Source organism: Mustela nigripes, chromosome 6, assembly GCF_022355385.1.
Source record: "Mustela nigripes isolate SB6536 chromosome 6, MUSNIG.SB6536, whole genome shotgun sequence".
Lineage (NCBI taxonomy): Eukaryota > Metazoa > Chordata > Mammalia > Carnivora > Mustelidae > Mustela > Mustela nigripes.
In genome coordinates, this window is record NC_081562.1 from 17,385,150 (window position 1) to 17,405,582 (window position 20,433).

Here is a 20,433-nt window from a genome sequence, read left to right on the forward strand (position 1 = left end):
TCCGCATCGGGCTCTCTGCTCAGCGGGGAGCCTGCTTCCTCCTCTCTCTCTCTGCCTGCCTCTCTGCCTACTTGTAATCTCTCTCTGTCAAATAAATAAATAAAATCTTTAAAAAAAAAAAAAAAGTTTTTTTTTTTTTAAGCACTCTCTACACCCAACATCAGGCTTGAACTCACAATCTGAGATGCAGAGTTGCACACTCTTCCCACTGAGCCAGCCAGCTGCCCCCAAAGTACTTAGAGTAACACTCACACTTCCTACTTGCCTTGGGACTCAAGATGTCAAACTTCTGGTGTCGGTACCCCTTTACACTCTTAAATAATTATTGAGGACCCCAAAGAATATTTTATATGGGTTATAGCTATTAATATTAATACACATTAAAAATTAAAACCGAGACATCTTAGAAATATTTTTATCCTCCTAAAATTAATAATAGTAAACCCATTATGTGTTAACATAAATAACATGCTTTAATTAAAAATAACTATATTTTCTAAGTCAAAAAAAATGTAATGAGGTTAGCACTATTTTACATTTTTGCAATTTTTTGGTGTTTTTTTTTTGTTTGTTTTGGGGTTTTTTTAAAAGATTTATTTATTTATTTATTTGACAGACAGAGATCCCAAGTAGGCAGAGAGAGAGGCAGACAGAGAGGAAGGGAAGCAGACTCCCCACCGAGCAGAAAGCCCAGTGCCAGACTCTATCGCAGGACCCTGGGATCATGACCTGAGCTGAAGGCAGAGGCTTTAACCCACTGAGCCACCCACATGCCCCAATAGAAGACAGATTCCCATATCTGCTTGTGCATTCAATATATTGCAATATATGTTGTTTTAGTAGAAGTATATGAAAAAAACCCATTCTCACAAACACAAGTAGTTGGAAAAAGGAGAAATATTTAGTAGTATATTTTCAGATAACTGCAGATATTCCTTGATACTACACCAAAACTCCACAAGTAATAGCTGATTAAGGTAAGTTGCAATGTAGAATCTGAAACCACATCAATGAGCTTTTCATACTCTGTCACATGTGGTCTATCTTCGACTTTGAATGGCTCTTTTACCCATGAACAACTTTGTAAGATCATACATTGATCATTCAGAAAATATGCATTTCCTGAGTTATACAGATCTTTCAAACATTGACATATTTTAATCCACAACATCAAAAAATTACATTCATAAATATTATATCCAGCCTCATCAGAAAAATCTTTAAGTACTGAAAAACTATTGAGCTCACATGCCAGGTACAACTTCCAAAATTCTTATTTTCACCTGAAAGCTCAAATTTTATCATGGGCAACGAACACTGTCAGTAGTTTTTCTTGAAGTGACAGACTTGCTTTGTTCATTTGAGGGAAAATGTCTGCCAGATACCAAAGTCTGAATAATCCAAATCATTTGAATAATCTGACTGTCACTGACTCTTCCAAGTATATATGGTATCCATGAGAAAAGTAGCTAGTTCAGTTTGCAACGCAAACTATTAACTGTACAGTGCTTTTCCTTGAGAGAACCATCGTGCTTCATGCAACAAAAATACTTGATGTGCAATTCCCACATCACACACAATATGAAAAGATGTACTCTCAAAGGGTCGAGACTTAATAAAGGTAATGATTTTACTTCTTCCTCCAGAATAATCTTAGGTAAAATCGCCATTTTCTTTTTTTATCAGCTTGATGGTGAAGACTATAATATAACCTAGCACCATCTGGCACCCCTAGTTTGGTTCACATTAAGCCTTGGGAATTTTGCCCACAACTGCTTTCTCATCGCACCATCTGTGGAAATGTCAAAACAGTAAATAACATCTTAAACATTAACAGATAACAGTTTTGAGTTTGAGGAACCCCCAAAAAGTTGCAGCCCCCCGCCCAGGGGTGTGCAGACGTTTTGAGAACCACTACCTTCCTCTATAAATCCTGATCTGTTCCTACAAGCTCTTCCTATTAGCCTTGAGTCCAACCTCTAAGTAAGCATGAGACAGAAGACAGCTTTTTGGGGGGGAAGAAGCAGCAAGTGAGGACAAAGAGGATGCCAGCTCTCTCACTCAGCAAGAGGCTCCCCACTTTCAGCTACAGAAGCTGGTTTGGGTCAAACCTATCCCAGCTCACATACTTCAGGTTTTCTTAGCTAGGACTTCACCAAGGGGTGAGTGGGAGCTCTCAGCTGAGATCTGCAGATCCACAGCCACTTCCACAGTAAAGGGAAAGAGCTTCCGGTCTGATTAGTGTTGCCAGAGTTAAAATGTCAAGAGTACACGACACTCACCTTTACTGGTCTCCCATCCACTTTTGGCACTTTGGTCATAGTCTTTGCCTTCTTACCCCAAAGCACCTGGTACCTCCGCAGTACCCAAACTCTTCCATTATTACGTCCTGTCATTTTCCCATCCTTAACAGATACGTTCATTTGCTTTATCTTGTTAGTTTAATTAGCTTGTTGCGAGTTTTCTGATTCACACCAAGCTGCAAGTTGACTTACCTCTCCCAGGAAAACATACATTTTTAAAAGTCTACTTTTGGGCCCACGTGAAATTTTAGTTATTGGGCTTTCCTTCCATATACTATGGAGTGTTAGGACCAAGAACATTCCTTGACAGAGAAACAGGAAGTTCATGATGTCATGCTAGGGGAGATAGCACAGTATTATAGGAAGAACGCAGACTTTGGAATTAAACAAGCCTGGGTCCAAACTACAGATCCACTACTTACATGACTTTAGGAGATTTGATTTTCCTGGAACTCAATTTCCTCATCTGTAAAATGGGGATAAGTTCCTTGCAGAGTTCTGGTGAGGATTAAGGGCTTTGCATACAAGCCCAGCACAGTCTCCAGGACCCACCGGCCCTCAATAGGTGGCAGCTATTACCTGACTCTCTATGCTCAGGAACATGCCTTTAGAAGCATCAAATAAGAGTTTCCTGACCCACAACTACCTCCTTCTTCCTGACCCTAGAAATGAGCTTTCTATCCCAATTACCATATCTTTCTAGCCAAGTCTCTTCTCTCTTACTTTCAAATACTATTTGGTATGACTTACCAGAAAGGTGGCAAAGTTACAAAAATAATAAAGTTATTATGAAACCAGCAAATACTGTAACTAGACTCAAGGCTAATAGGAAGAATAATTTCAACAACAGGAAGCTCCTAACAAGGCTATAAACGAGGTAGACTAAAGCCACATATGATCATTAGTCCCAGGGAATGGCCCAGTCACAGGGTCAAAAAGAGGAAAAAGCTCACTAAACAATAAAAACCTCACCAAAAAAAAAAAAAAAAAAAAAAACCACAAAGTAGATTAAATAAAATGTACAGTCAGCAGATGTAATTCACATATTAAGCAGAATCTTACCTGCTTGATCAAGTTCGAGCAAAAAATAAGGAACACACATCGACTTAAATAACTTCTTCACCTGGAAAAACAAGGGGAAAATTTTTTTTAAGCCTTCTCTCTAGCTTTTTACTTTCCTCTTTAATCAGCTTTTCCTTTGCAAACTTACCAGCCCATTTTTAAACAACCCACAAGACTCTCCCTGTCGACAGTAATGATAATCAATGGGTATCTGAAGTCTGTTGGTTCTACTCTATGTTCAATGATTCACCTATATAGCTTCATAAAATACATTTTGAATGTTTAGTGACTCCGTCTACCCCACTATAAATGGGATTAATACTAACCATGTTTTCAAAGGCACTGGAATATGTAATATTTCCAAAACATATGTGGAAACTCTAAGAAAAAAAACTATATTCTACAGTAGTATTATTTATTTTTTAGCTGAGTAAAAAACCTCAACCAACAAATCAACAAAAGTCATACATTCAAGATCACACAACTTATTTTTTTAAAGATTTCATTTATGTGTTAGAGAGAGCATAAGCAGGGGGAGTGGCAGGCGGGGGGAGAAGCAGGCACCTCCCCTAGGCAAGAAGTCCAATGTGAGACTCAATCCCAGGATGTTGGGGTCATGACTTGAGCTGAAGGCAGATGCTTAACCAACTGAGCCACCCAGGCATCCCAAGATTACACAAAAATTGTAAAAAAATTTTTTACTGAAAGGATAAGAGTTACTTTTGCCAAATTTGCACCACTAAATAACACATAAATTACTGATTTAAAAAAAACTTTAAAATGACATTTATATGTAAGACACAATAGCCTGTCATTAATGCCTTAGGACAGCTAAGACCCACATTTCCTTCAGCTTCTACAATAAAAGGAAAAAGTTCAGAACTATGGCCTGGAGTTCACAAAAATTAACAATCGGAGAATGTGTTCTTTTCCCATTCTAATTTAACTATTAAAACGGTAGGTTAAAAGATTTCTATCAATTGTATAGGGCCAAAGACAAGATTTTGATAAAAATGGGAAAGTAGATTCATTCACACCGCTCTGGTGGCCCTCCTCTTATATTCACTGAGCAATATCTGTGCCCTGGTTGGAATTTAGCTCCCCGGCAACATACAGTTAAAAAGATAAGAATCCTTTTGAAGAGTGATGCGGTGAGTAAGGAGGACTTTAAGGAAAGGGCAGGGAAAGCTACAGCTGGGAGACCATCTGGACAAAAGTCAACTCATCTTCCAATGCTCATTTCCTAAGACTAAAAATAAAAAAAGTTCAAACACATATAAAATCATGGAGTCTTAAGGCTTCCTCAGCCACTTAATTTTAGAAATAAACCATTTGCAGTTTGTTACAAAAAACAAGTTTCCCAGAGAGTAATCCTAAAAACAGCTCCTAAAAGTATCAAAATTTGACAATATGGGAAATATAGAAAATATCAGCTCTAGATTCTAGAATACACGTGACCCCACTTCAAGAAACTCTTTGGTAGGTAATTTTAGCTCTGATGAAACTTTCATACTGCTCCACAGTACAAGATTAAAGATCTGTATTGAATTTCATTAGCACCGGTTTCCAGAATATTCTAATTGATAAAAACAGAGGATGGTCAACGTTGCCTGTAACATACACACACTATGGGGAAAGGGCAGTGGATCTGGGTGTCAGGCAACCCATAAGCTATATGAGACGTCATCTGCTAATTCTAACTTCCTACTTCTAACTTCCCATTCAAATACCTGTAAGAAACAAATAATCGCATTTTCTGAAAAGGCAGAAAGTTGTCTTTGCATTTTAAAAACCCAGTCTTCACAGCAGGATGCAGCAAATCACACTCTGTAATGTGTTATGCAACAAACAGGAAACTAACTTGCGTAGAAACTCATTTCTTTGTGGGCATTTCCCAGCTTGAATCAATGCAAATTATATTACTCATCCCAGAGAGAAATATAAATTCATCAGGCCAAGTACAGATATAAAAATGAAGTTTCTCCATCCTGATTTACTCACATCACAGCTGTTAAAAGATAAGATCAAAACTGAAGGAAGTAACCTGGGGAAATGCTACTTCAAGGTAGTTTTTAAAAATAATAAAATTAAAAATTAAAATAAAATAAAAAACCATGAATAGTCAAGTCTGTAAGTTGTACCCTCACAGAAGAAAATCACTATTTTTACCAGAAGAGACACTTCACCATCCTTCACAGCCAAAGACATTGAAAGTTAATTTCCATATTAATTGGCACAAATCTGAAAACAGCTTATATATTACCTATTCAGCAAAGCTTAAGAACTGGTATTTGTCAAGGTAAAACCAGGGTATATTTGTCCAAAAGACCCGGCACACCCAGGAATTACTCAGATAATGACATTAAATAAAGTTTCCAGAATTAATATACATTTTAATACAACAGATATGCAAATACCTACCACAAATTTTACAGGAAATGTTCATCATTCCTAGAGTATACTTAATTGAGGGGGAAAAAAAATGCTTTGCCTTTTTAGAGTCAGGGAGGAGAGTCAGGAAATGAAGAAGTTAGTTGAATTCAGGGAGAAGATAGTAGAAATAAGAGCGACTACAAGTCAAAGAGATGGGAGACCGCAGAAAGCAAGCACTGAAACTGCCGGTCACCACTAGCAATCTTAACCACGCTGGCCCTGTCCTTCACTGCAGGCCTAGAGCAGAGTCAAAACTGCAGTTTTCCAATTCTTTAGCAATGTTGGAGCACCTGGGTAGCTCAGCTGGTTAAGAGTCCTACTCTTGATTTCAGCTCAGGTCATGATCTCAGGGTCAGGAGATGGAGTCCCGTGTCAGGCTCCATTCGGAGATCTGAATGTCAAGGAGACATCCGCTCGCAGTCTGCTTGAGATTCTCTCTTTCCCGGTCCTGCTGCCTCTCCCCGCCAGCCCAACACACACACACACACACTCACACACATGTGCACGCAATCTCCCTCTCTCTCTCAAATAAATAAAAATTTATTTATTAAATTAAAATTAAAATTAATTTAATTAATTAAAAATTAATAAAAATAAATAAATATTTTTTTAAAAAATGAGGAGATTGGCCAAACACCACCTGGCATATAGTAGGCTCTCAATGGTGGCTCCTAACATAAGCCTACACTGGAGGCTTCCACGTGCTTTCACAAAGACCTGAAATTCTTTGGTCCTCAAGCTGTGTATTACCAAGTATAGCAGAAAAGGCAGCATTGTCAAACTTATTGTTGAGAAAACGGATTTACAGGGCGCCTGGGTGGCTCAGTGGGTTGAAGCCTCTGCCTTCGGCTCAGGTCGTGATCCCAGTGTCCTGGGATCGAGCCCCGCATCGGGCTCTCTGCTCTGTAGGGGAGCCTGCTTCCTCCTCTCTCTCTGCCTGCCTCTCTGCCTACTTGCGATCTCTGTCAAATAAATAAAATCTTAAAAAAAAAAAAAAAAGAAAACGGATTTACAGAAAAGATCTGAGCCCTTGCAGCTGCGAATGTTCTCTCCATTACACCACCATGTCCACAGAGTTTCGAAGGGAGAGGTTAGTTTAGAAAAAGAAAGAAAGAAAGAAGGAAAGAAAGAAAGAAAGAAAGAAAGAAAGAAAGAAAGAAAGAAAGAAGGAAGGAAAGGAAACAGCCACTTTTTAATAGGAATAACTATACTGGGACTAGAGTGAGATATCTGTTGATTTCCACTCGACTGAGGCTCAGTACTGATGGAGGAAGATCACCATCCAACGCGTGAAGTCCTGATAGGGAAACAGGAAGGGCAGGGAGTTCTTTCATTAAAAAAAAAAAAAAAACCATTAGGGAGCATTGACTATGTGCCAGGCATGTTCTGTGGCTTCTATAAATATTAGCTAATGTGATCGTCATGACAAACTTACAAGATATGTGTATTATTACCCACATTTTATGAGAAAACTGAGACACAACAGGTAAAATGAGACACAACAGGTAAAACTGAGACACAACTGGTAAAAAACTTAACCAAGTTCACATGACAAGGTCGAAACTCTGACTTCGAGTTCAGGCTCCTCACCATTATTTGGAAACAGAAATGACTAGACAACTCCATGATTTCAGAACTAAAAGGAATCTCAATGGTCAACTAGTCCAAGCCCTTCATTTTACAGATTACACAAATGAGGGAGAAGAGCCTTAAAAGACCACTAGGGCTATATAATGAAGCTCCCAGAGGCCAGGAATTATACAGTGTTTTTCTTTTTCTTTTTTTTCTTTCTTTTTTTTTTTTTTTAAGATTGATTGATTGATTTGACAGAGAGAGAGACAGCAAGAGAGAGAAAGCACAAGGAGGGGAGCAGCAGGCAGAGGAGGAAGCAGACTCCCTGCTGAGCAAGGAGCCTGATGTGGGGCTTGATCCAGGACCCTGGGATCATAACATGAGCGGAAGGCAGACGTTTAACGACTGAGCCACCCAGGCACCCCTGCAGTGGATTTCTAATACCCAACCCTCTTCCAAATTCTCTAATGTTTACTGCTGATGCTAATTACTTAGAATTTAGCATGGGTTACCTTAGATCATTTTTCTTTTTTTAAAAAAGATTTATTTATGTGAGAGAGACAGAACACAGGCAGGGAGTGAGGCAGAGAGAGAGGGAGAAACAGACTCCCCACTGAGGGCAGAGCCCAACTTGGGGCTCTATCCCAGGACCCAGAGATCATGACCTGAACCATGAACTGACTGAGCCACCAGGTGCTCCTGATCATTTTTTTTTTTTTAAATATTGCATTCATTCATTTGACAGACAGAGATCACAAGTAGGCAGAGAGGCAGGCAGAGAGAGAGAGGAGGAAGCAGGCTCTCCGAGGAGCAGACAGCCCAATGCAGGACTCGATCCAAGGACCCTGGGATCATGACCTGAGCTGAAGGCAGAGGCTTTAACCCACTGAGCCACCCAGGCGCCCCGATCATTTTTCTTTTTAAGCCAAAGGTCTGCCTTCTCAGTTTGACTAAACCTCCTGGGGATGGGACTGGTGTCTCCTACCTCTTAGCAACCCTGTTCCCAACATAATGTCCTGAACAAAAGGCTCCATGATGGCTTGGACAGGGATGAAGCAGACTATATGTTGGGTGAGAAACAAAGATGAAAATTTCTGCCTACTTTCAGTGTTTCCACTGCTTACCCACCTTCCCATTTTCCTTATTTAGAATAAGGGAGGGGCGCCTGGGTGGCTCAGAGGGTTGAGCATCTGCCTTTGGCTTGGGTCGTGGTCGACCCTGCTTCCCCCTATCTCTCTGCCTGCCTCTCTGCCTACTTGTGATCTCTCTCTCTCTGTCAAATAAAAACATTTTTTAAAAAAATCTTAAAAAGAACAAGGGAACATACACACACATCCACACACACAGAGTCTAAGAAGCATGTTTCTGCGTAACCCTTCCAGAATAAAAGTCTTCTAAGGTCAATCTCTCTGAGAGCTGCAAAATCAGTCAAGAAACTGAGAGAAAATTGAACTTAATAAATTACCCTACATAGGTGAACCCTGACTGAAGGCCAGTTATGTTGACTTAAGAATCCACATGTCTAGTCCTAGAGCTATCCTGAGTAAAATTTAAAGCTAAGCTTCAGTGACATTCAAACATCCTCAACCTTCCCATACAGCACCTGATCAGGTTTGTCTTTCAATTCTCCACATCATTCTGTGGTGAAATCGGGTGGACTAAACCACCCCTTTCCATAGCTGTGATCACTGACCTTTCCTCTCAGAAAATCTAAGACTAAGAACCAAGTGGAAAGCACAGTTTTTTCTTTGGGAAGTCATTTTTCCCATAATGAGCATGAAGAGGTACCTATCAAAATTTAGGAGTACCTTAAGTAACAGCTGCTCAGAAAATACTCTCTATAGAAGTGCCTAAAAGAGCAGCCAATCAACTGCTTTGGGAGCTCGCCCACCCCTAATCTGCCTGAACTTGAGAAAACATCTAGTGTTTTATAAAAGCTCAGGAGAAGATTACTCAAGCAACATTTTGTTCTCAAAGCATCACTCTCTAAAGACTCTGAAGCAATTTACACCCACACAAACCCCTTCCTCAGGTGAAATCCAACTGCTTATAGCAGAGCTCAGAAGTCTTGACTTTCTGGAAGCCAACAATGTGTCCCCGCTCCTGGAGGCTGAAGCCTTACCTCAGCACAGCGCTTGCACGTGGACTTGCTGAAGATGACTACAGGGTGGCTGTCTATATAGGCCCTAAGCCGGGCTCTGGGGTCCGAGACGCCTGGGCCGCTGGATCCTGAGGGGCCACTCACACCAGTGGCTGGGTTTGCTGGCAAGGGTTGACTAGGGAGATGATCCTTAGCTAGAAGTAATGGAAGCAAAGACGGTAATTATCAGAAAGGAAAACATGATGACGCATTCCCTAATATTAGATTCACTCGGCGAGCCTTACAATTTTAGCCCCAACCACCAAAATAAGAAGTCTGAGGAAGGACTCGAAAATGGATTACAGATGAAGTTCTGTCATCTGACTGCAGACTCCTGGCAACACTCTGGGCATCTCCAATTTGTTTTTGCTTTATTCAAGGTCAGTTCTCAGGGCCCCTGAAAATGACAGCAGAAGCCTGAACCTCCCTGAGGTAAGAGACTAAGTTACAGGTTCTGCCACCAAGAGCCACACATTCCTCCACCCCACCCTACCCATGGCTTAAATGCAGAGGGGCCAGAGGTCAGAGACTGCCCCTGCTTCTCACACAACCCTGCCCAGAGATACAGGATTGGGCAACTCAAGCCAAGGCTTACTCCTTTTTCTCCAGTGAACTTCTGGACAAGCAGACACAGGCTCTTTGGGCCACAGGCACAGCAAAATTTTAAAAAACAACTTTCTTCAGATTCTGCTTTCCTCTCCAAGATTTTTCTGCAGCCGAATCTGGCAGCATAACAAACGTGACCCACCTCAGTGGTATGTTACCCCACATGACATCACTATTGTCCTGGGCATCATCACCAGCCAAAACCACAGAGATTGCTACCTCTGGCTTGTAAATATTTTAAACTAGCTATCTTCTCCAGGGCCACAAACAAAGCCAGCTCAATCCTACCCTTATTACCTGCTCCACAAGTTATTTCCTCTTTTTTTCTGCTTGTCTAAGACCTACCCATTCTTCCTCAACCTCCTCATCATCTGCATAGTTGATATTAATGTTTACTCAGAACTAGACGGGAGTTAATATTTGTATGCATCATCTCATTTAATCTTTACAAGGATATCATTATACAAACACTGCTACCATCATCCCTATTTTGCAAATAAGGAAACAGACTCCGAGAGGTGAAGCAACTTCTCCAAGGTTGCACAGCTTACAGTAAGTGATGGAACTGGGTTCAAATGTACATTCTAATTCTCTAGAACCCATATATATATTTTTTAAAAACAGCTTTACAACTTATAATTCATATGCCATAAAATTCACCAGTGGAGGGGCACCAAGGTGGCTCAGTCGGTTAAGAATCTATCTGCCTTTGGCTCGGGTCATGAGCCCAGGGTCCTGGGATCAAGCCCTGTGTCAGACTCCCTGCTCTATGGGGAGCCTGCTTCTCTCGTGGCCCCCGCCACTCTCCCGCTTGTGCTCTCTCTCTCTCAAAGAAATAAATAAATAAAATCTTTTCCTTTTTAAAATGGAAATGGAGAGTATACAATTCAATGGTTTTTAGTCAGAGTTGTGCAACCATCACCACTATCAAATTTACATTTTCATCACCCCAAAAAGAAGCCCGTCAGCCATTAGAAGTTGGCTCCCATTTTCCCCCAGCCGGCCCTTCCCCCTTCCCTATATCTAGGCAACCACTCCCTTTATTTATGGAGTCATACAATATGCAGTCTTCTGTAACTCAGTTCTTTCACTTAGCATTACATTTTTTAAGGTTAATCTGTGCTATAGCATGTATCAGTGCTTCATGTCTTTTTTATTGCCAGAAAATAATCCATTGTATGAATATAACACATTTTTAAATGTGTTCATCAGTTGATAGACCTTTGGGTTGTTTCCTATTTGGGCTGTTTCCACTTTTTGGCTTTTGTGAACAGAGCTGCTAGGAACATTTGTGCACAGGTTTGCGTTTTATTTTTATTTTATTTTATTTATTTTTATTTATTTATTTGTCAGAGAGAGAGCAAGAGCGAGCACAGGCAGACAGAGTGGAAGGCAGAGTCAAGAGGGAGAAGCAGGCTCCCTGTGGAGCAAGGAGCCTGATTCGGGACTCGATCCCAGGACGCTGGGATCATGACCTGAGCCAAAGGCAGCTGCTTAACCACCTGAGCCACCCAGGCGTCCCAGGTTTGTGTATTAAATACCTGTTTTTAATGCTTTTGAGTGAATACCTAGGAGTAGAATCGGAAAATGCTATATCTTCTGAGGAATAATCTGTTTCCAAAGCATCAACACCATTCTCCATTCCTACCAGCAGTGTATGAGGGCCCCCATTTCTCCACATCCTTGCCAACACTTATGATCTGCTTTTTGATTCTAGTCTCCTAGTGGATATGAAGTAGTGTCTCACTGTAGTTTGATGCGTGTTCCTCTAATGGCCAATAATGCTGAGCAACTTCTCATGTGCTTATTGATTATTTGTATATATATCTTCTTTGGAGAAATGTCTGTTCAGATCCTCTTCCCATTTTTAATTCGCTATTTGTCTTTTTACTGCTAAATTGTAAAAGTTCTTTTTTTAAATTAATTTTTTGAATTTATTTTGACGTAGAGAGAATGGCAGCACAAGCATGCGGAGCAGCAGGCAGAGAGGGAGGGAGAATCAGGCTTCTTGCTGGGCAGGGAGCCTGATGGGGGGCTCATCCCAGAACACTGGAATCATGACCTGAGCTGAAAGCAGTGGCTTAACCAACTGAGCCACCCAGGTGGCCCTATAGAAAGTATTTTTAAGCTAGTTAATTATAAATTTTTTAAAACTAACCCCTACTATACATGGTCAAGGCAGGGTCAAAAAGTAAGTGACCACTTTTTCATATGCTAAACATTCAAATATTACCAATACCTGAAATATAGGTAAAGTAAAAAGAGATATAGAAATGCCCATATCAGGGCGCCTGGGTGGCTCAGTGGGTTAAGCCACTGCCTTCGGCTCGGTCATGATCTCAGGGTCCTGGGATGGAGTCCCGCATCAAGCTCTCTGCTCAGCAGCGAGCCTGCTTCCCTCTCTCTCTCTCTCTCTCTCTCTCTCTCTGCCTGCTTCTCCATCTACTTGTGATCTCTCTCTGTCAAATAAATAAATAAAATCTTAAAAAAAAAAAAAAAGAAATGCCCATATCTAATATGAAGAATGGGTACATCTTAAAGAAAAACTAAAATCGGGGCGCCTGGGTGGCTCAGTGGGTTAAGCCACTGCCTTCGGCTCAGGTCGTGATCTCAGGGTCCTGGGATCGAGTCCCGCATCGGGCTCTCTGCTCCGCAGGGAGCCTGCTTCCCTCTCTCTCTCTCTGCCTGCCTCTCCATCTACTTGTAATTTCTCTGTCAAATAAATAAATAAAATCTTTAAAAAAAAAAAAAGAAAAACTAAAATCTATGCCAATTAATTATAGGATCCCAAAAGAGCAATGGGGCTTGGTATTTGCTGCAGAATGTTCCAGACCATACCAGACCTTTCATACCAGCTATCCAAAAGCTTCACCAATACCTTCCAGCCTCACCAATGACACTTCGAAGTTTTTAAATTAAACTCTGGTTTTCATATTCCCTTTTCCATGTTGCTTATTTTAGAAGACAACATGGAAATGAGGATTCTTCGTGGTAACAGTGCATGGAAAGAGAATCGCAGAATTGCAGCGAGGGAAAGAAACTGGGGGTCGGTAGGCCAACATATTCATTCAACTAATGAGGAAACTGAGCTCCAGACAGGTAATTAATTGGTGTCAGAGTCAGGGCTGCCACACAAGCCTCTTGATTCCATTATGTCTTACTGACTCCTCTGACTTCATGGGATGACTGACTCTAAAGGAAGGTGACAATTCCTTACATAACATCTCTGCTAAGGTCATCACCCACCTATTAAGCTCAGATAGCTGCCAGCACACGGAGCACAGAAATCAAGGCCATTACAGGGAAAGGGGTATCTTCTGTTATCAAAAAGAGCAGCAGTATTACTGGGGAAAGACTCTTCACCCAAAATAAATGAAAAATAAACAAATGAATACATATATAAAAGATTGCCCCACTAATCAAAATCATTAGAACTTCTCCTTAAACTCTGCCTCTAACAAAATGGCAAATTTTATTTTTAAACGTTTCCCCTCATTTTGAAATAAAATTTGAATCAGCATCCAAAGAAATGTATTAAGGAAATGTGGCAAGAACAGCACATAACCATGTGGTTGGAAAAACTCAGATAAAGTTCTAATTATGAGTTTCTTTATTTTGCCCCAACTCTTATGCCTAAGATCAGTTCCTAATGTTTGGGTCAATGAAATACCTACTGTCCCCTTGTAAAAACTCATACCAAAAGTTAATAAGAAAAGTACTCCATACTTAACACTCATAAAAATTATGTAAGTCAATGGAAGATACTAGAGAGCCCCAAAATAGACAAATATAAAAGAATTTATGATAAAAAGACATCACACAAAGCAATAAAGGAAAAAAAAACCCATATTTTTAAAAATAGTATGGTAATGGATCATCTGGGTAGCTCAGCTGATTAAGCATCCTACTCTTGATTTATGCTCAGGTCATGATCTCAGGGTCATGAGATCGAGCCCTGTGTCAGGCTCTGCACTGGACATGAAGCCTACATGGGATTCTCTCTCTTCCTCCCCCTCCATCCCATGCCCCCACTAAAAAATTAAAGTAGCATAGTAATGATGGCTTGCAAATTTGGAAAAAAATATTTTCACTAATCTCTTACTATATAATAAAGCATGTGAAATGGACTTGTTACCAGATCTCTAATGAGGTGATAACTTCCTAAACTTAGAAATAAATACAAAGGAAAAGAGCAACAAATTATATTGCAAAATAATAGTAGTAATAATAATAATATTTTTTAAGGCAAAAGAACAGCCTAAAGAAAATACCTACATATGGGGTGCCTGGGTGGCTCAGTTGTTAAGCGTCTACCTTCGGCTCAGGTCATGATTCCAGGGTCCTGGGATCAAGCCCCACATCGGGCTCCCTGCTCAGTGGGAAGCCTGCTTCTCCCTCTCCCACTTTCCCTGCTTGTGTTCCCTCTTTCACTGTGTCTCTCTCTATCAAATAAATAAACAAAATCTTTAAGAAAAAATACCTACATTTAAAAAAAAGAACTAAAGAACAAAAAGAACTCAAGAAAATTGGTAAAGAAACAGCAAGACACAGATGATAAAGTGAATAAAGAATAGGAACAACCGGGCGCCTGGGTGGCTCAGTGGGTTAAGCCGCTGCCTTCGGCTCAGGTCATGATCTCAGGGTCCTGGGATCGAGTCCCGCATCGGGATCTCTGCTCAGCAGGGAGCCTGCTTCCTCCTCTCTCTCTCTCTGCCTGCCTCTCTGCCTACTTGTGATCTCCCTCTGTCAAATAAATAAATAAAATCTTTAAAAAAAAAAAAAAAAAGAATAGGAACAACCAATTCATTAGGAAGAAAAGAGCAAAACTAGAATAAAATGTCTATTTTACTTTTATTTCAAAATCAGAAATGCCAATTAAAGCAATGATGTATCATTTCTGTTATAATATAAATGGAAACTCCCAGTGCTGGTAAATGGACACTGAAGCCAGTCCATGAGCATAAGGGGGTATAAAAGCTATTACTATTCTTCTTGAAAACAATTTGACAGTGTGGATCAAAAACCACTGAAATAGCCATACCTTTTAACCAAGGATTATTATTTATTTATTTATTTATTTATTTTTAAGATTTTATTTATTTATTTGACAGACAGAGATCACAAGTAGGCAGAGAGGCAGGCAGAGAGAGAAGGGAAGAAGCAGGCTCCCTGCCGAGCAGAGAGCCCGACGCGGGGCTCGATCCCAGAACCCTGAGATCATGGCCTGAGCCGAAGGCAGAGGCTTTAACCCACTGAGCCACTCAGGTGCCCCTTATCCAAGGATTATTATATGAATTTATCTTAAAAACAAAAAATTAAACAAAGAAAACAGTATATTTATAAAAATGACCCTCACCTTGTCATCTTCTCATAGGAAAAGCATCTAGTAATTTGTATTAATATAATTAGCATCATCTAGTTAATGGGAAAATCCCCAAATCTCTTTTCAATATGAGTTCTATATCTTTAGAAATAATCATGTTAACTTCCTGTGAAATTCAACAGAACAAAATAGGCCAGGGACCTTATCGACATTCTCCACTCCCTGCCTCCTGAATAGGCGTATCACCTTCCTAGGACAGGGACAAAGTTATATCTTGTCTCTGCTGCCTTTCTCTTTCCAAAGGCTAAATTGAAAACAGATTGTATTCCTACTCTCCAGGCTCCTTTACCCCTTTCTATTCCCATCCTCAATCTACTTTTTTTTTTTTTTTTTTTAGTTTTTTTTTATTTATTTGGGGGGGGGGGCGAGAGAGAGAGAGAGAACACAAGTGAGGAGGGGCAAAGGGAGAAGCAGACTCTCCACTGAGCAGGGAGCCTGATGAGGGACTCCATTCCAGGACCCTGACATCATGACCTGAGCCAAAGGCAGAAGCTTAACCGACAGAGCCACCCAGGCGCCCTCAATCCACTCTTTTTATCTACATATTACCAACACAGCATCATCGATTATGGTAAAAAATTGGAAAACAACACATGTCCAACATTGGGAGAATGGTTAAATTATAGTAGCTTTCTTGTTCTTCAATAATTCTAATGGTTCTATTCTGTGCAAGATTCAAAACAGTATGGAAATGGTTTAGCATGTTATATGCAAGGAAACAGAATACCAAATCCTCTGTACCACAGTTTTATAATTATGTGAAACTTCATATACAGGAATCCTGAAAAGGGATATGCAATATGGTCACAGAAGTTACATGGGCATGATAGAATTATGCATGACTTTTCCTTTCTTGTATTTCTCAAACCTAAACAACTTTTTTGGAAGACATAATAATTGGCCACGAATTATATGATCCTTAACTAAAGCCTCCAACTCACATCCCCAAGATCAAGAGTCACATGCATGCTCCATGGACTGAGTCAGCCGGTACCCCACAACTGAGTAAACTTTCATATGAACTTACAGAGGATGGAATTATTGTATCCAGTCCACCTGGTTTATGTGGAAAAGTATTTGTTGTTAGGAGACACGTACCGAAATTCTTAGGGCTGAAAGTCATGATGTCTATAATTTATTTCAAATGATTCAGGATAAAGTGTGTGTGTGTGTGTGTGTGTGTGTGTGTAGAGAGAGAGAGAGAGAGAGAGACAGGGAGATTGATTGGGAGAGAAAAGAGGATGTAAGGAAGAAAAATAAAACAAATGTAGCAAAATGCGAATCTTAAGGCAAGAATAGGGCTATTCATTCTATTAGTCTCTCAACCTTTCTGTTTACTGAGGGAATTGCTGGACTAAAAGACTTCAAAGCTCTTCTACAGAGCCCACAACAGTATATTCCTGTTCAGATTTGTGGGGAAAGTCTGGCTCATTCATCTTCATTCTATAACCTTCAGTCATGTCTCTGCATATGGCTGGTTTGAGTTTGGAAAAGTCGGGAAGTTCTAAGTCAGCCCACTTTGGGTGCATCAATCTGTAGCTAATAAGGAGTCTCTGAAACTGATTTCTTGATTTCCTTTGTGCAGGCAACATAAACATCTCCTTGACCAGTGGCCCTCAAGATGTGGCAGGCATACCTCTGGAATTCCTGAGGTCAATACTACTTTCAGAATAATAAGATATATTTGCCTTTTTCACTGTTGGCATCTTTGATAATGTGAAGGGGTACACCAAGACCAAAAGTTGGAAAATGACTAACCTTGATATTCTGAAAACTTTGAAAGGAAGAAAAAAAGAAAAGTATCATTTCCATAGGAGCTAAATTTTTTATCTAGGACCAAAAAAAGGGGGGGGGGAATCTTCTCTTAAAACTAAATGAAGTGAACACAATTTGGCTTCTCTTCCAAAGCCTCCAAAACTAATTAGAGGCGGTGGTTCTTCAATCTAGGCTTCTCTTTAAAAAAAAAAACAAAAAAACTTTTAAGATGCTTTTGTTGTTGTCGCTAGTTCTAATTCCATGCCACTTAAATTAAATGTAGCCAGAGGAAGAGGAGGAGAAAGGGGAAGGAGGAGGAGGAAGATGAAGAGGAGGGCTTGAATCCTACTGAAGAACAAACAGATTCAACATTCCCCTCCTTTCTGGATCCTTACCCATTGCTTGAGGTTCCAGAAGCCTGCCTTTCTATGCTCTGGTTATAAGGACAAAAAACCCCAGTAGCAGATCACTACTGGAATTGACTGCTTACATTTCTGAGAGCCCAGGTCAAGGCTGTCAAGAGATGAGAGAAGTAGCTCATAAATTTCAGAGCAGAGAAACAAGGGGGAAAGCAAAGAGGAACCCAGCAAAAGAAAGCAAAATGGCAAAGTTAAACACAGACTAAAATTGCCACTTGTTAGAACTTGAATTTCTGCCATTAATAAGCAACACGAGCCCTTCAAATGAGATGATAAAATTTTTATAGAGCTCCACTCTGCCTGCTGTCATCACTTTCTGGTTTGTAGATGTCACATGCATGTTTCTACCCTGTTGCCTGTAGTTAAAAGCATCTGGACTGTAAGACATCAGAAGAAATCAAAGATTTCTACAAATCCTAGAGCTCTTAAACTTTTTATTCAGCTCAAGAGTTTTGCAAACACACCACTACTCTTAGATCTCTTTTAACAAATTAACAATATTAACAGTATTTTATTCAACCCACAAGATACATAGAATATTATCACAGTTGGGTCTAACAAGACTCCATGAAATAACAAGTTATTCCATAAAAAACCTAAGAGTGGGGAAGCTTTAATGGGGAAGCATGACATGATCTATAAAGTGAGAAGGCAAGAAAATTATGTGTGCTTTTTAAAGTCTACAGGGTATGAGACATGCTAGAAAAATAAAACATGAGAACATAAGGAAGACTAAAGACTCCTTAATAAGACATGATGATGACTTCTCTGATGCTATTATATATTCATATATATGATATAAATATCATACATATATGATATATCCATATATATCATATGAATATGATAAATACATCTTAGTTTTTAGTGCTATTTATTTGTCAAATTAAAGCAAAACCCTAGGATGCTTTTTTAAGCCTCAGAGGGATTTTTAGTTCTCACAAAGAACTTGTCATGTGAAGTACTTACTATATTCTAGGCAAGCTACTGCAAACAGGCCTACAACATCCTGATGATAGCTCTTCTTCTTTATCTCCTTCAGAGGAGTCTCACTGGAAGGTTCAAATTAAACCTGGGTTGTGTTGAGGGTCCTACTTACTAAGAATTTCCCACTTGCCTTACCCCACAGTTGTACGCTAATGTGATTATAGGCCATGTCCAAGATCCCATAGCTATATGAGCCTGAGAATACACATTTGAAAGGAAATATCTCTTCCCTAAAGGACTAGATTCTGGAATGATTTATGGTGGGAGAAAATATGCCAGAAGCTCAAGTGTGTTGTCACTGGAAACTGACTCTTCCTGTGGGACAGGAGTGAGATGAGTCTTACTTACTAGATCACTCAGCCCTGAGATTATTCTGTCAGAGTTAGGATCTACTACAGGGACCTTGGCAGGCCCTCTGAAGGACCAAATAGAAGAAGAAGAAAATCCAACTTCCTTTTACCTAGTTGTTAAATTTCATATGGATGCTATTAGTAAGAAAATCATTTTAAAGGAAATACTGTAAAATTTTTAAAAATCAGAAGTGTAAAAACATAAAACATGTTGTATGAAAGAATAAAACTGAGAAGTCTTCCTTAATATGTTCTTTTAAAAAATGATCTTCATTGACTTGAGAGATAATATCTTTGATTTAATAATGCCTTCTGGATTTCAATTTCTTCAGCTGTGATACGAGATGGTCTAGATACACACAAAACTTGGGCAAATACACCCTTTGTGAACATAAAGCATCTACATGGAAGAAAATGTAGATGCTACCTTTGATTGTATAACATACCCACTAGGAAATATGAATTACAGCCATTAAAATATAAGAAGAATCTGCGGAGAATGACACAACCGATCCCTCACATGCATGTATGTGCACGCACATGTGCGCGCACGTGCACGCACACACACACACACACACACTCCTACTAAATTCCACGTAAGAGCTAGCTAAAAAGCTCTCAGCTACACTAGTAGCTTAATTCTACATTAATTCCACATTAATTCTCATAATTCCAATAAACATGCTTCAAACATTTATACAGAAAATATTTTGCATTTTTCATATTCTTTGTTACCTAATGAGTGTTAAAACAGACAATGAATGACGTAATCATAGTATTTAAAAATGTCCAGTCAATGTGACCAACACTAGGGTTTTGAAAAAAACTGTCTCAATCTTTCCAATTCCCTCAAAAAGGTTTAGAAACAAGAGATAAGGTTGTATTCTATTTAAGCAGATTTTTTTCTAACCCCAGAGCTTTAGAGAAAACTACAGAAAGCAGATATATTTAGTATTCCCTCTGATTCAGCAACATTTTCACATGTATACACACACACACACACATACACACACATCAAAGCATACCAGGAGGACAAAAAAATTAATAAAAGACACTCTACTAATCTAAACAATCTTGTCCAGAAAATACAAGAGGAAGAATTATTTTCCGACTCATTTTATGAGGCCAGTATTACCCTGATACCCAAATTAGATAAGGATATTACAAGTTAAGAAAAATATTGACCAATATCCCTCATAAACAAAGATATAAAATTATTCAACAAAATAATGGCAAATTAAGTCTAGCAATATATTATATATATATATATTATATATATACATATATATATATGTATATCAGCCTTGTACCCCTAGGATAAATGCCATTAGCTCATTATATATTATATATATGTATATACAATATACATATAATATATATATAATTATATATTATATAATATATAATATATATATAATATATT

General features: G+C 39.3%; 1 protein-coding gene across 1 annotated transcript in view; it reads right to left on the minus strand.

Annotated features, from left to right (window-relative positions):
• The window catches only part of LOC132019310 (thioredoxin reductase 1, cytoplasmic-like), a 42,943-nt gene that overhangs the window by 1,097 nt on the left and 21,413 nt on the right, over window positions 1–20,433 (minus strand). Inside the window, exons 2-3 of the mRNA XM_059402220.1 lie at window positions 9,493–9,665; window positions 3,366–3,426 (exon numbers count right to left, since the gene is read on the minus strand). Of these exons, the coding sequence (XP_059258203.1) occupies window positions 3,366–3,426; window positions 9,493–9,665 (234 nt within the window). The remainder of the gene's footprint in view (window positions 1–3,365; window positions 3,427–9,492; window positions 9,666–20,433) is intronic.